This window comes from Zeus faber, assembly GCF_960531495.2.
Source record: "Zeus faber genome assembly, chromosome: 7".
In the NCBI taxonomy this organism is placed as follows: domain Eukaryota; kingdom Metazoa; phylum Chordata; class Actinopteri; order Zeiformes; family Zeidae; genus Zeus; species Zeus faber.
In genome coordinates this window covers 18,489,846-18,511,155 of record NC_137203.1, presented here as the reverse complement: position 1 = coordinate 18,511,155, position 21,310 = coordinate 18,489,846, and the positions used below count along the sequence as shown (strand labels likewise).

At 46.2% G+C, this 21,310-nt stretch overlaps 1 protein-coding gene across 22 annotated transcripts in view; it reads left to right on the top strand.

Annotated features, from left to right (window-relative positions):
* Window positions 1–6,735: 6,735 nt before the first annotated feature.
* The window catches only part of LOC307233268 (single-stranded DNA-binding protein 2), a gene marked incomplete at its 5' end in the record, with an annotated part of 58,892 nt that continues 44,317 nt past the window's right edge, over window positions 6,736–21,310 (top strand). For all 22 annotated transcript variants that reach the window (XM_080004561.1, XM_080004553.1, XM_080004557.1 and 19 more), the window contains one exon: window positions 6,736–6,791. In XM_080004561.1, coding sequence (XP_079860687.1) covers window positions 6,736–6,791 — 56 coding nt within the window. The remainder of the gene's footprint in view (window positions 6,792–21,310) is intronic.

The window sequence follows — 21,310 nt, the reverse complement described above, 5'->3', positions numbered from 1 at the left end:
CTTGTTACATCTTGCCAGGCTCTGCGATAAACTGGTGTGTTCGCAACATCTCCGCCTGTGTGTCCCTGTTCAGGCGCCACTCCGGCAGTTCCGCCTGTCACACGCCGACGCCGGTTTTCAGGGCCCTCCGACACAGAGGCACACCACCCCCACACCACACACCACATAGGATAATTATCATTTTGAAACTGTAGTTGGTGTCAAGATTAAAAAAAACAATTCAAATGTTGAGCAGCAAACGTTGTTTGGCGCAGGCGGTTTCAAGGCACCCCAAGACACATTGGAGGTCCGAGACCAGAGAACGTTCCGTTCTCTCGGCTGAGGGTGTTAAGGTGTGTGTATGTGTGTGTGTGTGTGTGTGTGTTGCAGGTGTTTGTGCCCATCTGTTGTTGTATAAATGTACAGCAATATGCACATATACATGCACGTTGACGTTGCATCATCAGTTTCATTCAAACCGTGGTTAGGGACCGTTTCCCTCGATGAAGGCTGTCAGAGATAAGACAAGATCTTATCAGGCAGTGGTCGGGCAGCTATTCAGTGTGCTGCTCAAGGGAACTTGGGGACATTGAATGTTGCACCACGGGCATTAGAGACGTGATCACACTGGTGTCACCATGCATCACCACCTCACTGCACGTTATGAAACGTGTAAACACCACATACTGTATATTACACAGGCCTCGATATCAGATATCCCCAAATTGCCGACTTAGGGACAGTGACAAGGTGCACCATTGTTCAAACTAAATTATTTACCGAGCCAAAGGCTTTTGTAAACTTCGGCGCCAATTAATCTCAAGAAGCTCTTTTGTGTGAAAGCTCAATCGCTCGCTAATTAGCATTCTTGCTAACACAGACACTCTCGGTGGAAATATACGATTACATAGCTCATCGACGTAGTCAGTGCAACACGGGGCTGTTTGCCAAAACGCCAAAGCAGTCGCGGTAAAGCTTTTGAGGGATGCGCACGCCCACGCACACACACACATCCAGACACTGGAATGTGTTTGCCGTGTCTCTTAGTGACAGCGCAGACAGACACTTCAGAGTCCAGACGCCTGGATCGGATGAATCCAAACAGAGAGCTCTCCACTGCAGAAACAAAGAAAGAAAAAAGGAAAGGAGGAAAGGAGGAAAGGAGGAAAGGAGGAAAGGAGGAAAGGAGGACAGCCGGGGGGGCGGGGGTTGTCTATTTATCTAAATGCACTTGACAGGACACTGCTGATGTCAAGTGCGTGATGTGTTTTCGAGTCCCCCACTACAAAAGGTTAAGCACATGACGTTTTGGTTTCATCCGTTCCAGCTGATGCGCTTGCGAGAGGCTGCGACTGGATTGTGTCTCCGTCAAGGGATTGTTGGGGGAACGTAAAGGACGGCCTGCCGTTCTCGTACAACTCCAGTGGGCTTTCTTTTTCAATTGACACTGAGAATGCAATTCTAAGTTTTGACCAAAAATCGTGTCGACAGTAAAATAGAAAATCTTATATATTTTTTTTTTTGTAATGGCCAATTCAAAACGTTCAAAATAAAATAAACAAGTCACGTTATCGTTTTCCAAATGGGAGAGGGAGCGGAGTGTGGGGTGTTGTGCGCTGCAGGAGTTCCGTGCAGGAGCTGGGTGGGGGTTAGGGTGACTCTCCACATCAGAATCGCAAAAAGAACGCACACCAAAAAGCAGCGACGAGCCGGTAAACGCCTCCGGCACGTCGACGAGCAAAACACTGTGTCGTTGACATCCCGAGTAGAAATCTCATGTTAAGCTGCTCTCACTCCACACAAATTTGGCTGATCAGCTCCTTTTATTATGATCAACAGCATCACTCCGACTGTTAATCACTCTCTATCTCTCTCTCTCCATCTTTCCCTCTCTCTGTTTACTCTCTCAATCAAGGCAAATTAAATTCAAAGGGCTTCACTAACATGCGAAACATACAACATACGATGCCAAATCAAATAGAAAACAAAAAGTGAAGACTATGATCTAAAATTAAAACAGAGAAATGTAAATGCTTTGCACAGACACCGATGAGCCACAACACTAAAACCTCTGACCGGTGAAGTGAATAACATTGCTCATCTCGTTCCAATGGCACCTGTCAAGGGGTGTGATATATTAGGCAGCAAGTGAACAGTCAGTTCTTGAAGTTGATGTGTTGGAAACAGGAAAAATGGGCAAGAGTAAGGATCTGAGCGACTTTGACAAGGGCCAAATTGTGATGGCAAGACAACTGGGTCAGAGCATCTCTAAAACAGCAGGTGTTGTGGAGTGTTCCTGGTTTGCAGTGGTTAGTACCTATCAAAAGTGGTCCGAGGAAGGACAAGCGGTGAACCGGCTCATTGATGCACATGGGGAGTGAAATCTAGCCGTCTGGTCGGATCCCACAGAAGAGCTACTGTAGCGCAAACTGCTGAAAAAGTTCATGCTGCTATGAAAGAAAGGTGTCAGAACCCACAGTGCATCACAGCTTGCTGCGTATGGGGCTGCGTAGCTGCAGGCTGGTCAGAGTGTCCACGCTGACCCCTGTCCACACCCGAAAGCTCCTACAATGGACATGTTAGCGTCAGAACTGGACCATGGAGCAATGGAAGAAGGTTGTCTGATGAATCACGTTTTCTTCTACATCATGTGGATGGGTTAGGGTTTAGGGTCCGATCCGATGGAGCATCTGTGGGATGTGCTGGAGCAACAAGCCCGATCCATGGGGGCCCCACCTCGCAACTTCCAGGACTTCAAAGGTCTGCTGGCAACGTCTTGGTGCCAGATACCACAGGACACCTTCAGAGGTCTTGGGGAGTGCCTCGAATGGTCAGAGAGGTTTTGGCGGCACAAGGGGGACCTACACAATATTAGTGTTTATTAGTGGTGGTTTAATGTTGTGGCTGAGCAGTGCATACCGATAAGTGACAATAACATAAAACAAAGATGGAACATTTTAAATATTGTGGTTAAATCTACATACACAGATAAGTGAAAACAACCTAAACGAATAATGGAAAAATTAGGAAAATCTTGTATTGTAAAATTTGTAATAAAAAAAAAATGTATATTCTACTTTTATTTTTTAAATGTTCTAATTTCTCACAGAGGGAGAAATCTGATTCAGACGGAGGAGCGGGCGTGGAGTCACAGGCTGTTTGCCACAGACATAGAAACACCTGAAGTGCACGGAGGGAGGCCCACGTGCACAGCAGCCACACCCAACACACACTCATGTTCCATCAGACAGACGTACATTTTTAAACACACGGTTCCAAGGTCTCCATGTCGTACAAATCTTGATTTGAATATGTCTTCCAACATAATTATGGAGCGTTGGGGACAGCAGCTCATAACAGAACAGATTTGTCCTTTTCATTCAACATGACCCTGCCCCTCTCTCTCTCTCTCTCTCTCTCTCTTCATCTCTCTCTCTTCCTCCTCCTCCTGCTCGTCCTCTTTCTCCATCTTCTTGTCGCTTGTGAGTGGTTGTCATGGTGATCAGCCCCCGGGGGACTCATCCCAAAAAAAAAAAAATCCAAAATTCTGCTCGTCTGAAATAGAACCTCCGCCTCTCCCCACGGGGAAGGGGTTCATTTGGTACAGGGAAGGGAGGCGGGGGAGGCGGGGGGGGGGGGGGGGGGGTGTAGAAGATGGAGAGATGGAGGGACGGAGTGATGAGAGGAGGGGAACAGAGATGAAGTCAGAAAGATAGAAAGACGTAGTGGAGCACGGATGAAATGAGGGTAAATAATAAACAGAGGGATAGGGTGATGCAAGAAGGAGAGACGGAATAGGAGGGGGAGAGGGGGTAGGAAAAAACAATAGAAAGAGAGAGAGAGAGAGAGAGAGAGAGAGAGAGAGAGAGAGGCGGAGGTGTGCATCCTTTCCAACTGGGTCACAGAGCCAGAACATTGCGTAAGCGTAAACACTGCTGATGCCCCGTACTGTCCTTGAATGTACACACACTCGCATGCGCGTGCGTGCAAACACACACACACACATACACACACACACACACACACACACACACACACACACACACACACACACACACACACACACACACACACACACACACACGACAAACTTACACAGACTTATACACACACATACACGGACACTCGCCAGTTAACGTGCATGTGCACTCACACTAAAACACACATGCATGTAGATAGTAACACACACACATGGATAGAAACACACACACACACACACACACACACACACACACACACACACACACACACACACACACACACACACACACACATACACCCACGCTGATTTGCACAAACCCACATGCGTGCACAAGCTAACTGTGTCTTGTTTGGTACGGCAGATTGTGAATGGCATTGTGAGAAATGCCCCCCCCCCCCCCCCCCCCCTCCCCCTGCCTCTCTCTCTCTCTCCCTCAATCTCCCCCCCCCCTCTCTCTCCCCCTCCCTCTCTCTCCTCAGTGGATAAGTACATCATGGGGGTGAGGTGAGTTCCTCGCCATTATCCAGCAGACCGGACAGCAGTGTGACAGAGCACTTCCTCTCCACCGCTCTGGCCCCCCCGCCTCCCTCCAAAGCAGCATCAGGCCGAGACGCTTTTTGTCAACAACAACAACTTAAACTCATCGGGGAAAAAATCGTGAGGACTTCCTATGTTTTATCCAGAAGAACTGAAGAACCACCATACAGAAGAATGATGGACTAAGCCTAAAATATGGCCTCACTCGGAGCCCATATTTTGGGAACGTAGAGAATCCATATGCCGAGTCTGTCATTTCTCTGCGTAAATTTCCATCCCTGCCAACTTTTAAAACTTTCGGTGGCAACCGCTGGAAAAAGTGCTGCACTCAGCATGTGTTGATGGCACGGTGGTTCTGGGTTTGAACCCCCCCCGACGTTTCCGTGCGGGGTTGGCACGTTCTCCCCATAACCACGCTGGGGTTAGACACTCCTGCTGATGCCCCTGACCCAGGCATCGGCGCCGGAAGTGGAGCCGGTGGCCGAGCACCACGCCGTGGCCGCCCGCCGCCCTGGACGGGATGGGTCAGACACACCGATAGGCCCACTTCTGTGTGTTTTGTCCGGTGCGCTGTCTTGTGGCGCCTCCTTCCCATTCCGAGCACTCTCCGCTCTGTGAGGACGGCTGGCTTGCGCCCATGCAAATGAACGCCCATGCAAATTCGCTTCCCATTTGCAGAGGATTGTCCGCGTGTCGCTAGAGGGTGTGATTGTCTATAAAAGGAACAGCCAAAGCCAGTTGTTTAAAAATCCTAGTTGGACGGTTTCAAATCCCCCCATCGGCACCAAGAGGGGAGAATAGTGGGAGGGAGTGTGTGTGTGTGTGTGTGCGTGTGCGTGTGTGTGTGTGTGTGTGTGTGTGTGTGTGTGTGTGTGCGCGCCGTGCGCCTGTGTCCTGGTCCGTTAGCACGCACCAGTGTGCGACAGTTTGTGTGTCTTTGTGATATTATGTGTCTGTGCGTATGTCAGAAAGATCCCAAGCAAAGTGCCTTTGCAACCAGGAGGTAGAGCGGATGAGAGAGAGAGAGAGAGAGAGAGGAGAGAGAGAGAGAGAGAGAGAGAGAGCAGGGAAGAGCAGATGGAGGAGAACAAGGGAGAGGGAGGGAGAGGAAGGACGGGAGAAAGGATGAAGGGAGAGGGAAGAAATATAAAAGATAGAGGGGATGGAAGAGGGAGTGAGGGAGTGAGGGAGGGAGGGAGGGAGGGAGTGAGGGAGGGAGTGAGTGAGGTGAGTGAGTGAGTGAGTGAGTGAGTGAGTGAGTGAGTGAGTGAGTGAGTGAGTGAGTGAGAGGGAGGGAGTCTTTTTTTTTAGTCTTTAAAAACTATTTTATTTAACACGTGTGGTATCTACTGATTCCCGCGGCGTGAGCACACAAAACTGGAAGACAATTCAATGAACAAAGAGAGGAGGAAAGAGAAAGGGTGGAGAGAGGGCGAGGGGGGAGAGGGGAGGAGAGAAAAAGTGGAAGAGAGAGAGGGGAGAGGGAGTGAAAGATTGAGCGGGAGAGAGAGAGAGAGGATGGGAGAGAGAGAGAGGGGGGGGAGGGTGAGGGAGGGAGAAGGAGGAGAGAGAGAGAGAGAGAGGGAGGTTGGAAGAGAGAGAGAGAGAGAGAGAGAGAGAGAGAGAGCGAGAGAGAGAGAGGGAGGTTGGAAGAGAGAGAGAGAGAGAGAGAGAGAGAGAGAGAGAGAGAGAGAGAGAGAGAGTGAGAGAGAGAGAGAGGGAGGTTGGAAGAGGAGAGAGAGAGAGAGAGAGAGAGAGAGAGCGAGAGAGAGAGAGAGAGAGAGAGAGAGAGAGGGAGGTTGGAAGAGAGAGAGAGAGAGAGGGAGGTTGGAAGAGAGAGAGAGAGAGAGAGAGAGAGAGAGAGAGAGAGAGAGAGAGGGAGGTTGAAGAGAGAGAGAGAGATGAGAGAGAGAGAGAGAGAGAGAGCGAGAGAGAGAGAGAGAGAGAGAGAGAGAGAGAGAGAGAGAGAGAGAGAGAGAGGGAGGTTGGAAGAGAGAGAGAGAGAGAGAGAGAGAGAGAGAGAGTTGTGGTGGTTACGTGGGGAGGGGAGTTATGGGAGGAAGGGCGTGGCCAAGCGTCTGTCAGTCACCGGCGGTTGCCATGGCGAGTGGGCGGCTCCCCACCGCGGGCTCGTCCAATGAGCAGCGCCGCTGCCTGTGTCGCCATGGTGACGGGGCTGTGCCCGGGGAGGTTGTGATGGGTTGACAGGTGCGTGACAATCGCAGCTCTCAGCAAGCATGTACGCCAAAGGCAAGAGTAGCAGCGTGCCGTCCGACAGCCAAGCCAGAGAAAAGTAAGTTGCGTTCGCGCGGGGGGAGGAAGGGGAGCCGGGGAGGGTCCGGGCCGGGGCCGGGGCCGGCGGAGCGGAGAGGGCGGACCCCGCCACGGAGCAGCGGCTGGCCGGGGCTGCCGCCGCCGCCGCCGCTGTTGCCGCCGCCGTCGCCGCCGCCGCCGCCGCCGCCGGGCTGGAAAAGTTGTCTGTTCTGGATGTTGGAGACGGGTAGATTTAGTGGTTTCGGGAGGGTCGTTACGTCCGGTTTGGTCGAACGATCCCTGCGCCCGCAAAGCGCGTGTTCTCCTCGGCGTAGCGACGTTATTTTCGAAAATTGTTGTTATTATTAATATGATTCGACGTGTTGTTTTTAACTCGTGCGGGCTGTTGTTACCTCGACGCGTGGCCCCCCTCACAATTCGAGGTGTTTTGAATGCATTTTTTTTTTTTTTTTTTTTTTTTTAATATTCACACAGGCGGATCTGCGGCGTCAAAGTCAGCGCGTGTTTTTATGTCCACAGCCGCTTGTTTGGGCTCTTGTTTCGCGTTGTGATCGGGAACACGGTAGTTTCACAGTGACCGGAGCGTCTCCCGCTGCGCGCTGCCTGTTATTATAGAAGTTATGCAACGGCGTTCTCCACCGGCTGCGAAAGCGAAAGCAGCCCGGTGTTTGGGACAGAGAGACGTTCTGTTGATTTGCAGCAAATAATGATAATATTTTAATAATAGAATCCCACTGTGCCCGAAACAAAGAGCGCTTTTCACACACACACACACACACACACACAAAAAAACACCAAATACAATGAATCCATATTTTGAGTGAGATAGGAATACAAATACAAATGACATCGAACACGCGTGTTTGACCGCTCGGGGACAAGGAGTGTCAAAGATACAGTCCGCGGGCTGGATCGGGGCCGGCGGCGTGGTTTTATCCGCCCCGCGGGATGATTTGGGGGGAAAATGAAAATCAATTCATGTAAAAATAAACAACAACCGAAATATATATATCTTTTTTTTCATTCAAGTAGTCAAATTTGGTTATCATATTCATGTGTGCATTTAGTAAAGATGCACAGCTCAATCAATTTTTTTGAGGTCTCTACGATATTTAGAGACAATGCAGTGAATGTTGTTCATGAAATGACATTTGTAAGATTAAGATGATGCACGTTGCAACTTATAGCAGAGGTGTGAGAGCTGTCGTTTCACATGCTTGATTCTAACTTCATTACCCCTCGGCATAGAGCTCCAGTCTGGCTTTAACAAAAAGTAATACGGATTGCATTAAGTCCGCAACCTTAAATTAGGTTCACAACCCTTAAGCTTAAATTTTTATTTTACTTATTTATTTATTTTTTTAATATAAAACTTTTGTTGTTGTTATTTGTCGGACTGACGTATTGAAATTTCGGAGTTGACTGTCTTGGCCTTGCTCCGTATATTTCGTCAGTTGTGTAGAAATAAAGTGACAGAGACTCCACTAATGCTGTTTGGATACTGACGGGCATTTCTCAGAGGTCATAGGTCAGCGACCTCTGAAAAGGTAATGTAATTCTGAGTTGATGGGGGGGAGGGGCAATGAGAAATGGATTGTTTATCGTCCTACTTTGTCATTTCCTACTTTGTTCACATCAATCATCATTTCCTATTCAAGATGTCAATTCATAATAAAACTTTGAGCCTCAAACACTTTGTAAAATCGTGCGATTGCTTCAGTGAAGTCGAGGTTCGATGACATTTCAGCTGAATGGATCATGGTCTCACTCGATAAACGGGTCAAATATTGAAACAAGAAATACACGATGATTGACTTTGGGGCAAGCTGGCAAATCAGCATTATTGTTTATCGTCGTTTAAGAGAACTGTCGCTCTCTTAAAGTTGTTTGTCCTGGAGACGTCCGCACGATGATCTCTCTGCCACCTGCTTTTATAGTGGAACTTTACATCCGTGTTTGTCCACAGTTTGATAGAGTGCCCGGCGGCATCTCGAGAGTCCCATTCTTCTTCCTCAATCAATATCAAGACGACGACGCTGGCTCCAGCTCTGCTTCATCGTAAGGGACTGAAAATAGAGGAGGATGGAAACCTTCCTGTACTCCACTGGGCTTCCCCCAGTGTGTGTGTGTGTGTGTGTGTGTGTGTGTGTGTGTGTGTGTGTGTGTGTGTGTGTGTGTGTGTGTGTGTGTGTGTGTGTGTGTGTGTGTGTGTGTGTGTGTGTGTGTGTGTGTGTGTGTTTTAGTATACAGAGAGAGAATGAGAGAATTGTGTGTTCAGTGTTTCTGTATGACATAAATTCCAGAATCCCTCTCTCAAGTTGTTCGACAACAGAATTCTTCTCGGGCTCGGCGATATGCTTTACACAATAGTGATATATTGGCAAAATACCTGTCTATAATTTAAAAATGATATGTTGAATAATCCATTTGAGGATCTATAATGAGTTGTATTCTGAACTATATGATACAGCATGTATCATATCCTTACCAAAAATCCCGACAATAGAACTACAACTCATACTACAACGTTGTATATCACACAATGAAGTGATGTCTTCATTTGATCTTAATTATATTCCACTGAATGATGATCAACAATAATACTGATTTGTCGCCTTGCCCTAAAGTCAATGATCGTGTATTTCTCGTTCAGTATCTGACCGGTTTATCGAGTCCTTCTGGAGCCATTCAGCCGAAAGATCCTTCATTCATTCATGACTCAAATGAAGCATTCGCAGGATTTTACAAGTGAGTGTCGGAGGCTCAAAAGTTTTATGACGTGACATCAGAGCATCTTTTTGTTCTCAAATAGGAAATGACAATTGATGTAAATGAACTCTGATTGATTCAATTTCATTGGCAGAGACATAATTTATGTCAGCTTAAAGCTAGTAGAGGCACGTCTTCATGCTGGTACATCTTCATTGACCTCTTCAGGGTCATAACGGTTGCAGCAAAATGACCCCCATTGTCTTATATTGGCTCATACCTAATTATGTGGAATCCCATTCATCAAACTGAGTTCTTCAAAGTGTCTGCTGGACTTCGCCTGACTTTTCTGGCCAAGGATTATTGTTATTTTTGGGGCTGCCATTCCACTGGCCAGTCCGAGGCCGTGCCAGAAGAGAAGGAAGGACGAGGATGGACGAGATATACAACGAGATAAGAGGACGGAAGAAGGGAACGGAGCGGGACAGTTTCATTTGAGGCAGAGCGAGCCCTGTGCCGCTGCCGTGTCTGTGGTTGTTTCTCATTTCTGCAGCACAGCGGGGGACCGGCGGGGCGGGCGGGCGGTAGAGACCGAGGGCAACAACAGATTGAGGGAACGGCAGAAGGGAGGGGGGTGGAGGGGAAAGAGCAGGAGCAAGGGAATTTGCTGGATCATTAGTTTACAGTGTTGTAGTACTGACCTCAGAGCGGACCCCCCGCAGGTACCGGGCGCTGGCGTCACGCCCGTGGAGATGTAGGCAAGCCCGGATGTGTGTGTGTGTGTGTGTGTGTGTGTGTGTGTGTGTGTGTGTGTGTGTGTGTGTGTGTGTGTGTGTGTGTGTGTGTGTGTGTGTGTGTGTGTGTGTGTGTGTGTGTGTGTGTGTGTGTGTGTGTGTTACGTGTTTACCTCAGTGGTTTTAATGGGAGACTATTCTTGCCATATAGGTCTTTGGCTATCGGTGTACAAAACTACACAATACATAGTCGCCAACTGTACAAAAATGGCCTCGGTCTTAAAGCTACTTATACTGTGTTTACGTATTTCAAAACTTAAAATGGATAATAAAAGGACCCTGGCCTGAGGTGATATTTAATATTACTGTAAGGCCCATTTTGTGTGTGGAATGATCCCTCATTGAGTCCATACAGTGTTATTATTTTTCTATTCATCGTTTCCTCTTAACATTGAGTTTGCCTGGAGGCCCGAGACAGGTAGAGCAGGGACCCAAAATTCCAGTGGTACAGTTATCACATAATCGTCTGATCGCAATTATTTGAGCTGATTGCAATCATTTTGCAAAATTGTTCGGTCCTGTAATTGCATGTTTTCATCCAAATTTAATGGGAATTCTGAGCCAGTGTTGGAAATGCTGCAATGAATATAATGCAAATGTGGCACGTTTCCATCAGTCGAGTTGAGGAAAATTAACTGTCTATCTGAATTATTATTATTATTATCTTACAAAATTTTATGCTGATGAAAGTCTCTTCCTCATAAGGTGGATGTGTATTAATACACTGTGACATCTAAGTTGTTAATTGCGATGATTTGTGTGACGTTTACCTGGTAATCAACTGAGCTTTCCTGACCGTGACAGCCCTACCCTGGTGTTTGAACGGGAAAGGACTTTGTTATAGTTTGATGAAGATAAAACAGTCCTCAAGAAAGTTTCATAATCAGCGATAGAACAAAACATAGTAAAAGCATATTATGAAAACCCATACGGGCGAGTAAAGCATTTTAAAGAATGATTTGGCAGGGGACAATCGGGCATGTGGCAGGTGTTTTTTTGGGAGGTTGTGCTCAGCTGAGTGTGAGCTGATCAGACGCTGTCACTGTCGTTCACAGTCAGAACTCACACGAGCTCCATTATATCATTGAACATTTAACATTCATATCACAATTACGCTAAACTAAACAGATGACTTTAAGTACATCTTCCTGTAAAAGGCAGTTGTTCAAAGGCAGAGCAACTGTTTCTCTGCATGTCTGCTTCAGCCCTTTCTCTTTATCTTTCCCCTCCCCTCTCTCTCTCTCTCTCCCTCCCTCCCCCTCCCTCCCTCTCTCCTTGGCTGTACCTATGTTGCAGCCTGCACTTGATTTTTATTAGGAGTGACAGTACAAGACCACTGGCTGTGTACCGCAGTTGTTCTAGTGGTGTAGATTTCAGTCACTGCCAGTTAGAGGACACGTCCCGGAGCCTTCTGTGCTTGTGGTCTGAAACCGAGCAGAATTCCTTTGGTGAAATCATCTGTTGTACATTGCAGAGCAGTATGCTGTTGGATAGAAAAGAGCTCTTTTTTTTTTTTACTTTGTAGGGTGTCACAGCATGCTTTGCCTGTTTGTGCGTTGCAGTGAACCAGATAGATAAGTCATGGAAAAATTGCAGAAACGATGTATCCATTTATGTGGTTCAGACGCTGGCATTTTGGGTGCCATGAGGATCGTCATGCCGGACACACACAAACAGAACATCGCATCAGAATTGTGCCAGGAGGCTGCCAATGCAGCATTGCGCGGGCTGAGGTGAAGCCTTCATGCTGGAAGTATTTATCCACAGCGAGTCGCCGCTTTGCAGGAATAACTACAATGAAATGGATCAGTACCAGTGTAATATCCCACATCAGCTGCACTCTGGATGAGGGCTGTCCGCGGTAAACCACCACCTGTCACACACCCTGTTATCAGCCCTTATTCCGTTTACTGCGTGGAAACCACATTAATGCGAAAAAAAAGTGGAAGCATGGAGAATAAAAACGAAACAAAGTTATCTGTTGAGGTCTGAAAAAAAAAGATGATAAAGCTGTGTTGGCAATAATGGCTTTTCTGATAAAGCGTTGAAGATCAAAGTCGAAATAAAATGGACCCAATTTGACCTAATATACCAATTTGACCAGATTGACACATTTGCAATAATTTTGACTCCATAATTATATTTTTATCCAAATGCAAGTGCGACTTCAAGTCAATGTCAATTCAATTCAATGAGAAATGTTACGACAAATAGAAATCAAGTGCGTTTCCATCAGTTGGGTTGGGGAAAATTAACCATCTACCCAAATTTTATGTTCCAATGTTCCAATGTTCAAAATCAATAAACATCTCTTCGTGGAAGTGTACTATTTCACTATCATTGTAAGTGGCATAAAATGTGGCATACAATTTAGGAAAGAAGGACAATACATTCATCAGAATAATTTGTATGACAAATAATGTCATGATTGTGACAGCCCTCAATATACAGTACCTAGAAATAAAAAAGAGAAATGGAGAGAGATTCAAATGAAAGGCACCAAAGAAATAAAGCGGGAAGAGCTCTGTGTGCGCAGGTCAGGCGAGGTGAGGCGACGGGGTGGACCCTGAACCTGGTGGTGCACTGGAGCTCCATCATGGCCGCTTGGTGCCCTTGGTGCACATGCACATCGCTGACCAGCGAGGGACATTTGAAATTGGTCCCCCAGGCGCGTCGCTGTATGCTGCCCACTGCTCCCGGCTGCCCAAGGACAAGCCAGGATGGGTTAAAAGCAGAGAATGATTTTCACCGGCCGCCATTTGAAGAAGCGCGCGCGTGTGCGTGATGGTTGCCGTCGCCACATGAATTGCATGTGTTGTGGTGTGTTTGCCGTGTGACAAATAAAGAATCTTATCTTATTTTATATGGTGTTTGGTCAGAACAGCCCACTTGACTCCACCCCACCCCGCACCGCCTCCCTCCCTCTCTCTCTCCGTGAATCACTTCCACCAGTGAGTGTCCACACCTGGTTCCACTGGCTCGGCTCCAGAAAAACTCCAAACCGTCCATGCACACAGACAGAAAACCAACATGCAATAACCCAGAGCCCAATAGATCCCGCTATGCACTGTAATAGCTCAGTGGAGAGCATTTTGTGTGTGTGTGTGTGTGTGTGTGTGTGTGTGTGTGTGTGTGTGTGTGTGTGTGTGTGTGTGTGTGTGTATGTGTATGTGTATGTGTGTGTGTGTGTGTGTGTGTGTGTGTGTGTGGAATGTATCACAGTCTGTCTGGTCTGCTTTCCACTGCTTTGGGTTGGTGGAGGATATATTTTGTGTGTTAAGTTCCTGTAAGCCCCGGCTGAGCCGCGTTGCCTACACACACCAAATTCTTCTCCATATGCTTCATCCCTCAAAAATCAACCCCCCATCTGTCCGCCGCGCCCACTGTGCCAGCATAAAACACTACATCCGGTCAATGTGACACCACTAAAAGTCTGTCAAGCGGCTCTCACGGGGGACGCTGGTGAACACAATGAAGTCTGTTTTTTGTTTTTTTTTGTTGTCTCCTACATTTGACGGTCAGCCTGAAGATGTTCACTCCAACTACCAGTGTTTTTAATCCCCAGTGCCTAGATTAGCAATCTGGGATTATAAGAAGACTCAAGGGGCGGGACGACCAAATGTGGTTCGTGCATGTGCATGTTTTTTCTTGTTTTTTTGTTTTTTTTGTTTTTTGTTCCAAAATGTTTTCCGACTTTTTGATACAAAGTCGTCTTTTAAACGGAAGCGAGGATGACAGTCTGACAAGGCTCTGACAGACAACACTTTTTCACCTGCAGAACACACGCAGCCTGTTAAAAGTCCTCTTTTATCTGCTGGCATCCATCCTAGTCCCTCTTTTATCCACGCTGCCTGAGATGTAACTTGCCACAGAAGTCCTATCAAAGCGGCTGCCTGCTATTGAGCTGTTGAAGCAAAGCAGACAGCCTCTGATCGATGCCGGCGGAGAAAAGAAGGAGGGGAGGGGGGTTGTGTCATTCGACAGACGGGACCCTGTATCTGGCATCCTCACAGGACGACTCAGGGTCCTTGGGATGGATCGACGTGACAAAAGCGGCATTAGATAGCACGTAAAAGAAGGAAAGGGGAAGGAAGGCGGAGAGGGAACACAGGATCCTCAAAGTCTTTTTTTCTATCACGCTCCTCAAAAGATGGAGGGCACGGATGAGCGGGTTTATCACCGGGCGCCGGTCCCTTGGGAGGCGGCGCCGGCGGTCCCTTAACATTCCTCTTTTAATTAGACAAACGTCACCAATGCCTCCTCTCATCTCTCCTTGCCGCTCATTTCCTTTCCTCTCGTTCTCAGCTCTACTTCTCCTCTATCCTCTATACTCCACCGTTAGTCGCAGGCACAAGGACGAGTGCTCGTCTGGAAAATTCAGCTCTGTGCTATATGTTGACATGGATTATCTATTACAATCAGGTTTATAGGTAATGGTTGTGATATTGCATTTCGGGGGAGGAAAATTGGATTAGTTCGAGTGTGGGCACTAGAGATGCAAGACCCGCAAACGATTTGTTTATAGCAAACTAATCTTTCAAATGATGAATGAGTTGTGAGTCACTCCGGCAAAAAAAAAAGTTGTTTGTTCTTGACGCGCACGTGTGTGTGGCTCGCTCACACGTGCTGAACTGCGACTCCAAGCTCACGAACGAAGATCGGCGAGTCCCGAGTCACGCGTGCGCATCAGCCTGTGAGAATTCCAGTCGCAACTCGGAGCCGACTCTTCCGTCTCTCGTTTGCCCAAAGTTACACTGACTGAATCAAACGATTGAAGGGTCGGAAAATTGAAAGAATCGTACTCATAAAGAGACAAATCTCTAAAAAGAGTCAAACTTTTCATCCCTAGTGGGCACTAGGGATGCAACAGTACAGTGGGACCACAGTTGAGTATGTATCATGGTTTTTGGGCCACGGTAGTGGTATGCTTAAGGTTTTTTATATTAAAGAAAATAATAATAATAAAAAAGTTAAAAGGTATGAAAAACGTTTTTATAGTAGTTTGCCATAAATAACTTTTAATAGTGTAACGCTGTGTGGGTATGACTATGAGGGGGTAGACGGGGGTTCAAGTTTATTGGTGGGTTGTTGTCATTTGTATAAGTTCATCTGATCGGAGGGGAGTAATTGGCCCAAGTGTCGAGGGAACGGGTTCCCGGCGGAGAGTCCGAATGTGGTAGTGGTGGGCGTTTTTATTCCTTTCAGGGACACAAATCTTTTGATTCAGTTCACTAAAAAGATACCTTCACCCATTCGTTCATTGATTCGCAAATGATTTCCGGTGAGTTTAACGTTCACGAACGACTCGTTCTTGCAGTGGGTTTGTTCAGTGAGACACTCCTCTTCCTTGCCCCCACCCCAATCAATTATGCTCTGGGTGTAGGCTATATATTATTTAAGAAATACAGCTGGCCATTGTTAAATTTCATTTGTTTGTGCCTGACTACGATATACGACAGCACATGAGACTTTTAACCCACACAGCGGCGTCACTGGGGTTGGTGTCACCCGGTGTGGTAACTCATGGGTGCCAGCCTTATTCACTTGTTAGCGGCGGGGCAGGGGGGTAAGAGAGTGTCTGAGGAGTCTCCCTGTACGCACGGTTGCGCCCTAATGAGCCTGATCGCACAGCGACTTTTGATCGGGTGGGCAAGACGCACGTTTCGCCGGCCGTGGTGTCACCCCCTCTGATGGTTTCACCCGGGGCGGTCCGCACCCCCCTACTGAACCCTCCCGCTGAACCCACATAGCCTAACATAAATCCCATGGCATAGAACTCCTTTTGGCCCAGTTCAAAGTGAATTAAAAAAGATATCCTCTATCATCTGCGATGACTTATTCATATTCTTTTAAGCAATCAAAGGGAAAAAGACATGAGGTTGCCACCCGTCCCATAAAGTACTGAATCGTCCTGTATTTGACAATTAAATCTTAAGACCCGTTTTGAATCGATGCAATATTTCAATCTAAACTATCTAAAATGAGAATAGAAAATAAAAATAATTGAACACACAATTTAACCTGAAAAAAGATTCTACTTCGACCTTCATGTCAATGTTGCCAAGTGTAGGTGGGAGCATGTGTGTGTAATGTATTGTATATTTTATATGTATATTGTGTCTGCACAATACGATTTGCAGCGCACAAACTGAAATAACCGCGCTCGAGGGATGAATGAATTGAAGGAATTAAAAGAACTGAACGACTCGAAGCAGCTAAAACAACTCGTTGGAAACAGTTTTGAACTTCTTTTGCCAGTTCCTAAGGTTTGTTCAATGTACTATTCAGAACGATTTCTAGCAGTAGCTTTTTGGCAAAAAAAAAAATAATAATTTTGGCTGAGGATTCAGTTAATTTTGTTAACTTCGATTAGATTCGGTCAGAAAGAACAAATCGTTTGTGAATGACCCGACACTAGAGTGTCGAAGCAGGGAGAGGCGAGAGAAAAGTGAGGCGAGCCCCTGGTGCTAGGGGAAGAGAATGTCTGATGAGAAGTTTGTAGTAAAAAGGGACGGACACGGCCCTTTTATTTTCCGACTGGACACCTCAACCCCAGGGTGGTTGTAGCCTCGCGGCAGGCAATCACACCGGCTTTGGCTTTACACGGAGGTTCCGTCTGTGTCTCCTTCATTGTGTCTGTCTGGTCGACCCCGCCACGCTTCACAATATAATTGAAATGTGCGCTGCACCTGTAATTGTTGAAATTGATCAGTGGGACATTGTGCTATATTGCATCAGTTCTACATATCACATGTATGTTTGTTCTTTGTATTTAAAACGGGTCTTGATCAAGTAGCAAATCCAACAGCAGCTCTATGTCTCTGGTACAATGTAGACACATTTCAATTGATTGCACTCTTTAATAAAGCATTTCTACTAGGGATGCAACGGTACAGTGGGCTCACTGTTCGGTAGGTATCATGGTTTTGGGGCTACGGTTACAGTATGGTTTCGGTATCTTTATATTTAAGAAAAAAACAAAAAAAAAAGTTAAAAAGTGTAAGATCAGCCAAAAATAATTAGTGTAACTCTCTCTGTGTGTATGACAGTGGGGGCAGACTGGGGTTAAAGTTCATCGGTGGGTTGTTATAATTTGCGTAAGTTCACCTGATTGGAGGGGGGGTGTCCAGGATAGCGGATTATTCAAATATTATTTTTTGTTAATATTTATTTATGTATGTATTTATTTATGTAAAATTTTAAAAGCGTTTCACGGTAAAAAAAATAAATAAATACTATAGTTATTTTTGTGTAGAAGAGGTATAAACAGAATTCTTCACACATATATAATAAGAGTAGAATAACTTATTGAAGTTAAACCTCACAGTGCGTGTGTGCCTTCGCTTTGTGAACCTGATGCTCCTTTTCAGCCAGGGCACCGCCCAGTGAGGGAGGAGCATAGGCTATCTCTTACACAGAGGGGAAAACATTTGCCAGCGGCAGGAGACGGCAACTCAAACAAACAACACAAAATAAAACTGTAAAACTCGACAAAAAAATCCCGGCTCATCGACCCATCGAGACTTGGTTCCCTTTGTTCCTACAAAAGAGCCGTTCAAAAGAACTGGATCGTTTTGCGAACGACCCGACACTATCTGGTACGAGTGGAGAAGTTCGAAATAAAGAGGGACACAGCCATCCCAGGGGTTATTCTCCAATTGGACACCTTGATGGATGGCACTCTTTTCAAAAACATTTATATGTACTTTTATCTCTTGTTTCTATTTAAAAGGCTTGCCTAGCCGCGCACAGTTGAATATATATATATATATATATATATATATATATATATATATATATATATATATATATATATATATATATAATCATCTAAACACCACACATACACACACACACACACACCGCGAAAATAGAGAAATGCCGTGCGGCTTTGGTGGCCGGTGGAGCTGCAACAGTGGATTAGCATGGATTGACGCTGCTCCCCGCCCATACACTGCCCCAACGATTCCGGTGGATTTCTACTGTGATACCGCGCTTCACGAGTGCATATTGAACTGTAGGGAGCAAACCCAACAGTTCGATAACGTACCGTGTGCCATTGCGGCTCTAGTCATCACGCTATAGTGGACGGCTAAGAGAGTTCTGAGAGCGCTCTTGCCTTGTAGTCTAGTGCATGTGGTGAGCGGTCACAGATGCGGGTTTCTCAGGGTCGTTCTTGGTGAATCCAGGATTTCGCCACCAAACCCCACTAGTACATCCATCGCCCCAGCCCGTGGTTCCTGTGACATGACCTTCGGGCAAAAGAATAGGCTGTAAGGTAACCTTACGCTGACAAACCAGGATTGGCTTCATAAAAACACCAAGTGGAGTAAGTTTCAGGAGGGTTTCTACAGCTAAGAGATCCAAATGGAGAAAATTCCAGATGTTGCCACTGGATGGATAGATATAGCGTTGATGTTTGTCTATACTGAGGTTTTTGGCTGTTTTCGATGTCACGTTGAAAGTGCCGTGCTGCAGTTGGTGAGTTTTTCTCTCTCTCTCCTCTGTGCTGTGGAGAAGGGTTGGTTGGAGGCCTCTGCTGAAATTTCTCCATCATTGATATGCAAGCCGCATCGCCCGAGCGCTAGCGCAAGGTTAAGCATGCGTGACGGCCAGGCTTAGGAAGTGCCTCAGACTTCTCTCTCTCTCTCTCTCTCTCTCTCTCTCTCTCTCTCTCTCTCGCGCGCGCGCTCTCATTCTCTCTCTCTCTCTCTCTTTCTCTATCGCATTATTTCTGGTTTCTCGCTGTACCTCTTTTTCCCCTTTTCTCCTGCTTCAGATATCTGTGAATCCCCCTCTCTCGCTCGCTCCCTCATTTCTTTCCTCTTGACACTGTTTTCTTGTTTGCAGCCTCTTAGGTTATTTCCATCTCACGGACATGATGGACACACATACAGTACATGCAGTCCTGTCTCGCACTCCCTCCCGCTCTTGTCTCTTACGCTTTTGCCCCCTGCTAGGGAGCCCGAAACCCCAGTTTTACTCGGCTTTGCACCGACTCCCCACCCGCTGATTTCTGTGTTCGCCGACACAAGTCCTTAATTTTGCCCGTAGATGTACATCATCGTGATTCCCCCATCCCCCCCTACCTCCTTCCAGGATCGCATGCAGGACCACTTTATAGGTTACTGACGCCTATAAAGGCCTTGGCGGCATCTCCTCCCCTCCGAATGTAAGGCTGTATATCCTCGTGCTCGAGTCCCAAAGAGCTGTCGGAGGTCTTGGCTCTCGTGAGGTCCGTCCATAATGTTATGTCTCAATCATTGAAATATAGGAAGACGTCATCGGCATTGGAGCAGGGTAACAAAGCCAGTCAAGATAATGCATTTGGTCGGGGATGTGATATTTTGTTTCAGTCTAAACCTCTTACTTTTCTTGACCTTCCTGGCCCTAGAAACAAGGTGCGCTTGTATGCACGGTTGGTGTTTTATTTATAGTCCACCCACCCAGAGCAAGTTTAGATCTAAATAGCCGCACTGTTTCCCCCAAATTGCTCCAGATTGCCTTCATCTGTATCACTTTCTTGGCGCTCGTCTCAAAGCCTTGTTGTTCAAAAGAATGAAGCCCACGACGAGAGCCCGCAGAACCGCATTTTAATCCCAAGATTAACAACAACCCCGAAAAACTGGCAGCAGGTACTGGAATCCCTGCTCGTTTTCTTCTCTCACTCAGGTTTCTGTGAGACTCCGGCCATGGTGAAATGTTGCATGGTGTAATTGAAACAAAGACACTTCCAGAAGTCCCACTTCGGGTCTGAGGTCAGCTGGGGGATCACTCCTGTGTGTGATCTATGTGTGATTTGTGGTTTCCCTTTTTGTGTGTGTGTGTGTGTGTGTGTGTGTGTGTGTGTGTGTGTGTGTGTGTGTGTGTGTGGTGTTTAAATGAGGGGAAGTATGCGTATTGGAATACCTAATCTAAGATATTCTGTTAGATGTTCAGTTATTCAAAAGCATGTTTATTAAAGGGCTAATGCTCTGCTGAGTGCTGCGCGATATTGACAAAATGAATATTGACGAATATCTCAATATTGATAATTTGAGGATATTTTGGGAATGACTATTTGTGCTTTCATAAGATATTTACACACAGATATTTGAGAAACAATTATTAGTAACGTGGATATTATGATTTTCCTGGAACACAACCTTCACTGTATCGCCATATTTATATTATGGTAACCAAAATCCCAGACTCTACTACAGAATATACTCTCATATCACAAAATCATTATTATAACAAATATAATAACATTTTTATTTATTACTTTACTTAATTTGGTAATTTGGTGTGTGTGTGTGTGTGTGTGTGTGTGTGTGTGTGTGTGTGTGTGTGTGTGTGTGTGTGTGTGTGTGTGTGTGTGTGTGTGTGTGTGTGTGTGTGTGTGTGTGTGTGTGTGTGTGTGTGTGTGTGTGTGTTGGCTCCACTATCCACTGTGTCTCAGGACCCACAGTCCACAGTAATTACCTGAGGCAGAGAGCTCAACGTGGTCATCATGCTCCTCTCTTCTCAATGTAAACACCAGACTATTACTATCGAGGCTTTGGGTGCATTGCATTAAAGATTTACTGTAATAGCTTGTGAAAAAAAAAAAAAAAAGTTGAACAAGAAAAACACTCCTGAAAACCATCGGCGCTCCCTCAGCTGTGAAATTAAACAAACTCCCCGCGAGAGGTGACTCAATCTGAACAAATCAAACCGAATGAAATGGAACTCAAATTAAGAAAGTGATGGATTTGCCTCCAGTTTTATTCAATTTACCCATTTTACATTCAAGTTTCAGTTTGAGAAAAATGCTTTTTTTTTTTTGTGAAAACCTTTGTTTAACTGACGCATGTGGATACTGTGGTCTAATCGTCAAAAAAAACAAGCCTTCCACTGAAGATGAGGCCAATGAACGTCCGTGGGTTGCACCCGGGCTGAGCAATCTCAATAACACTTCGGCATAAAATTAAAATCCGGGAGATTTTATTAGGTATGATCGTTCAGGAAGGTGTTTCTTAATGGATTTCTCCTTCAGGCTGTAGGCATAGGCTTT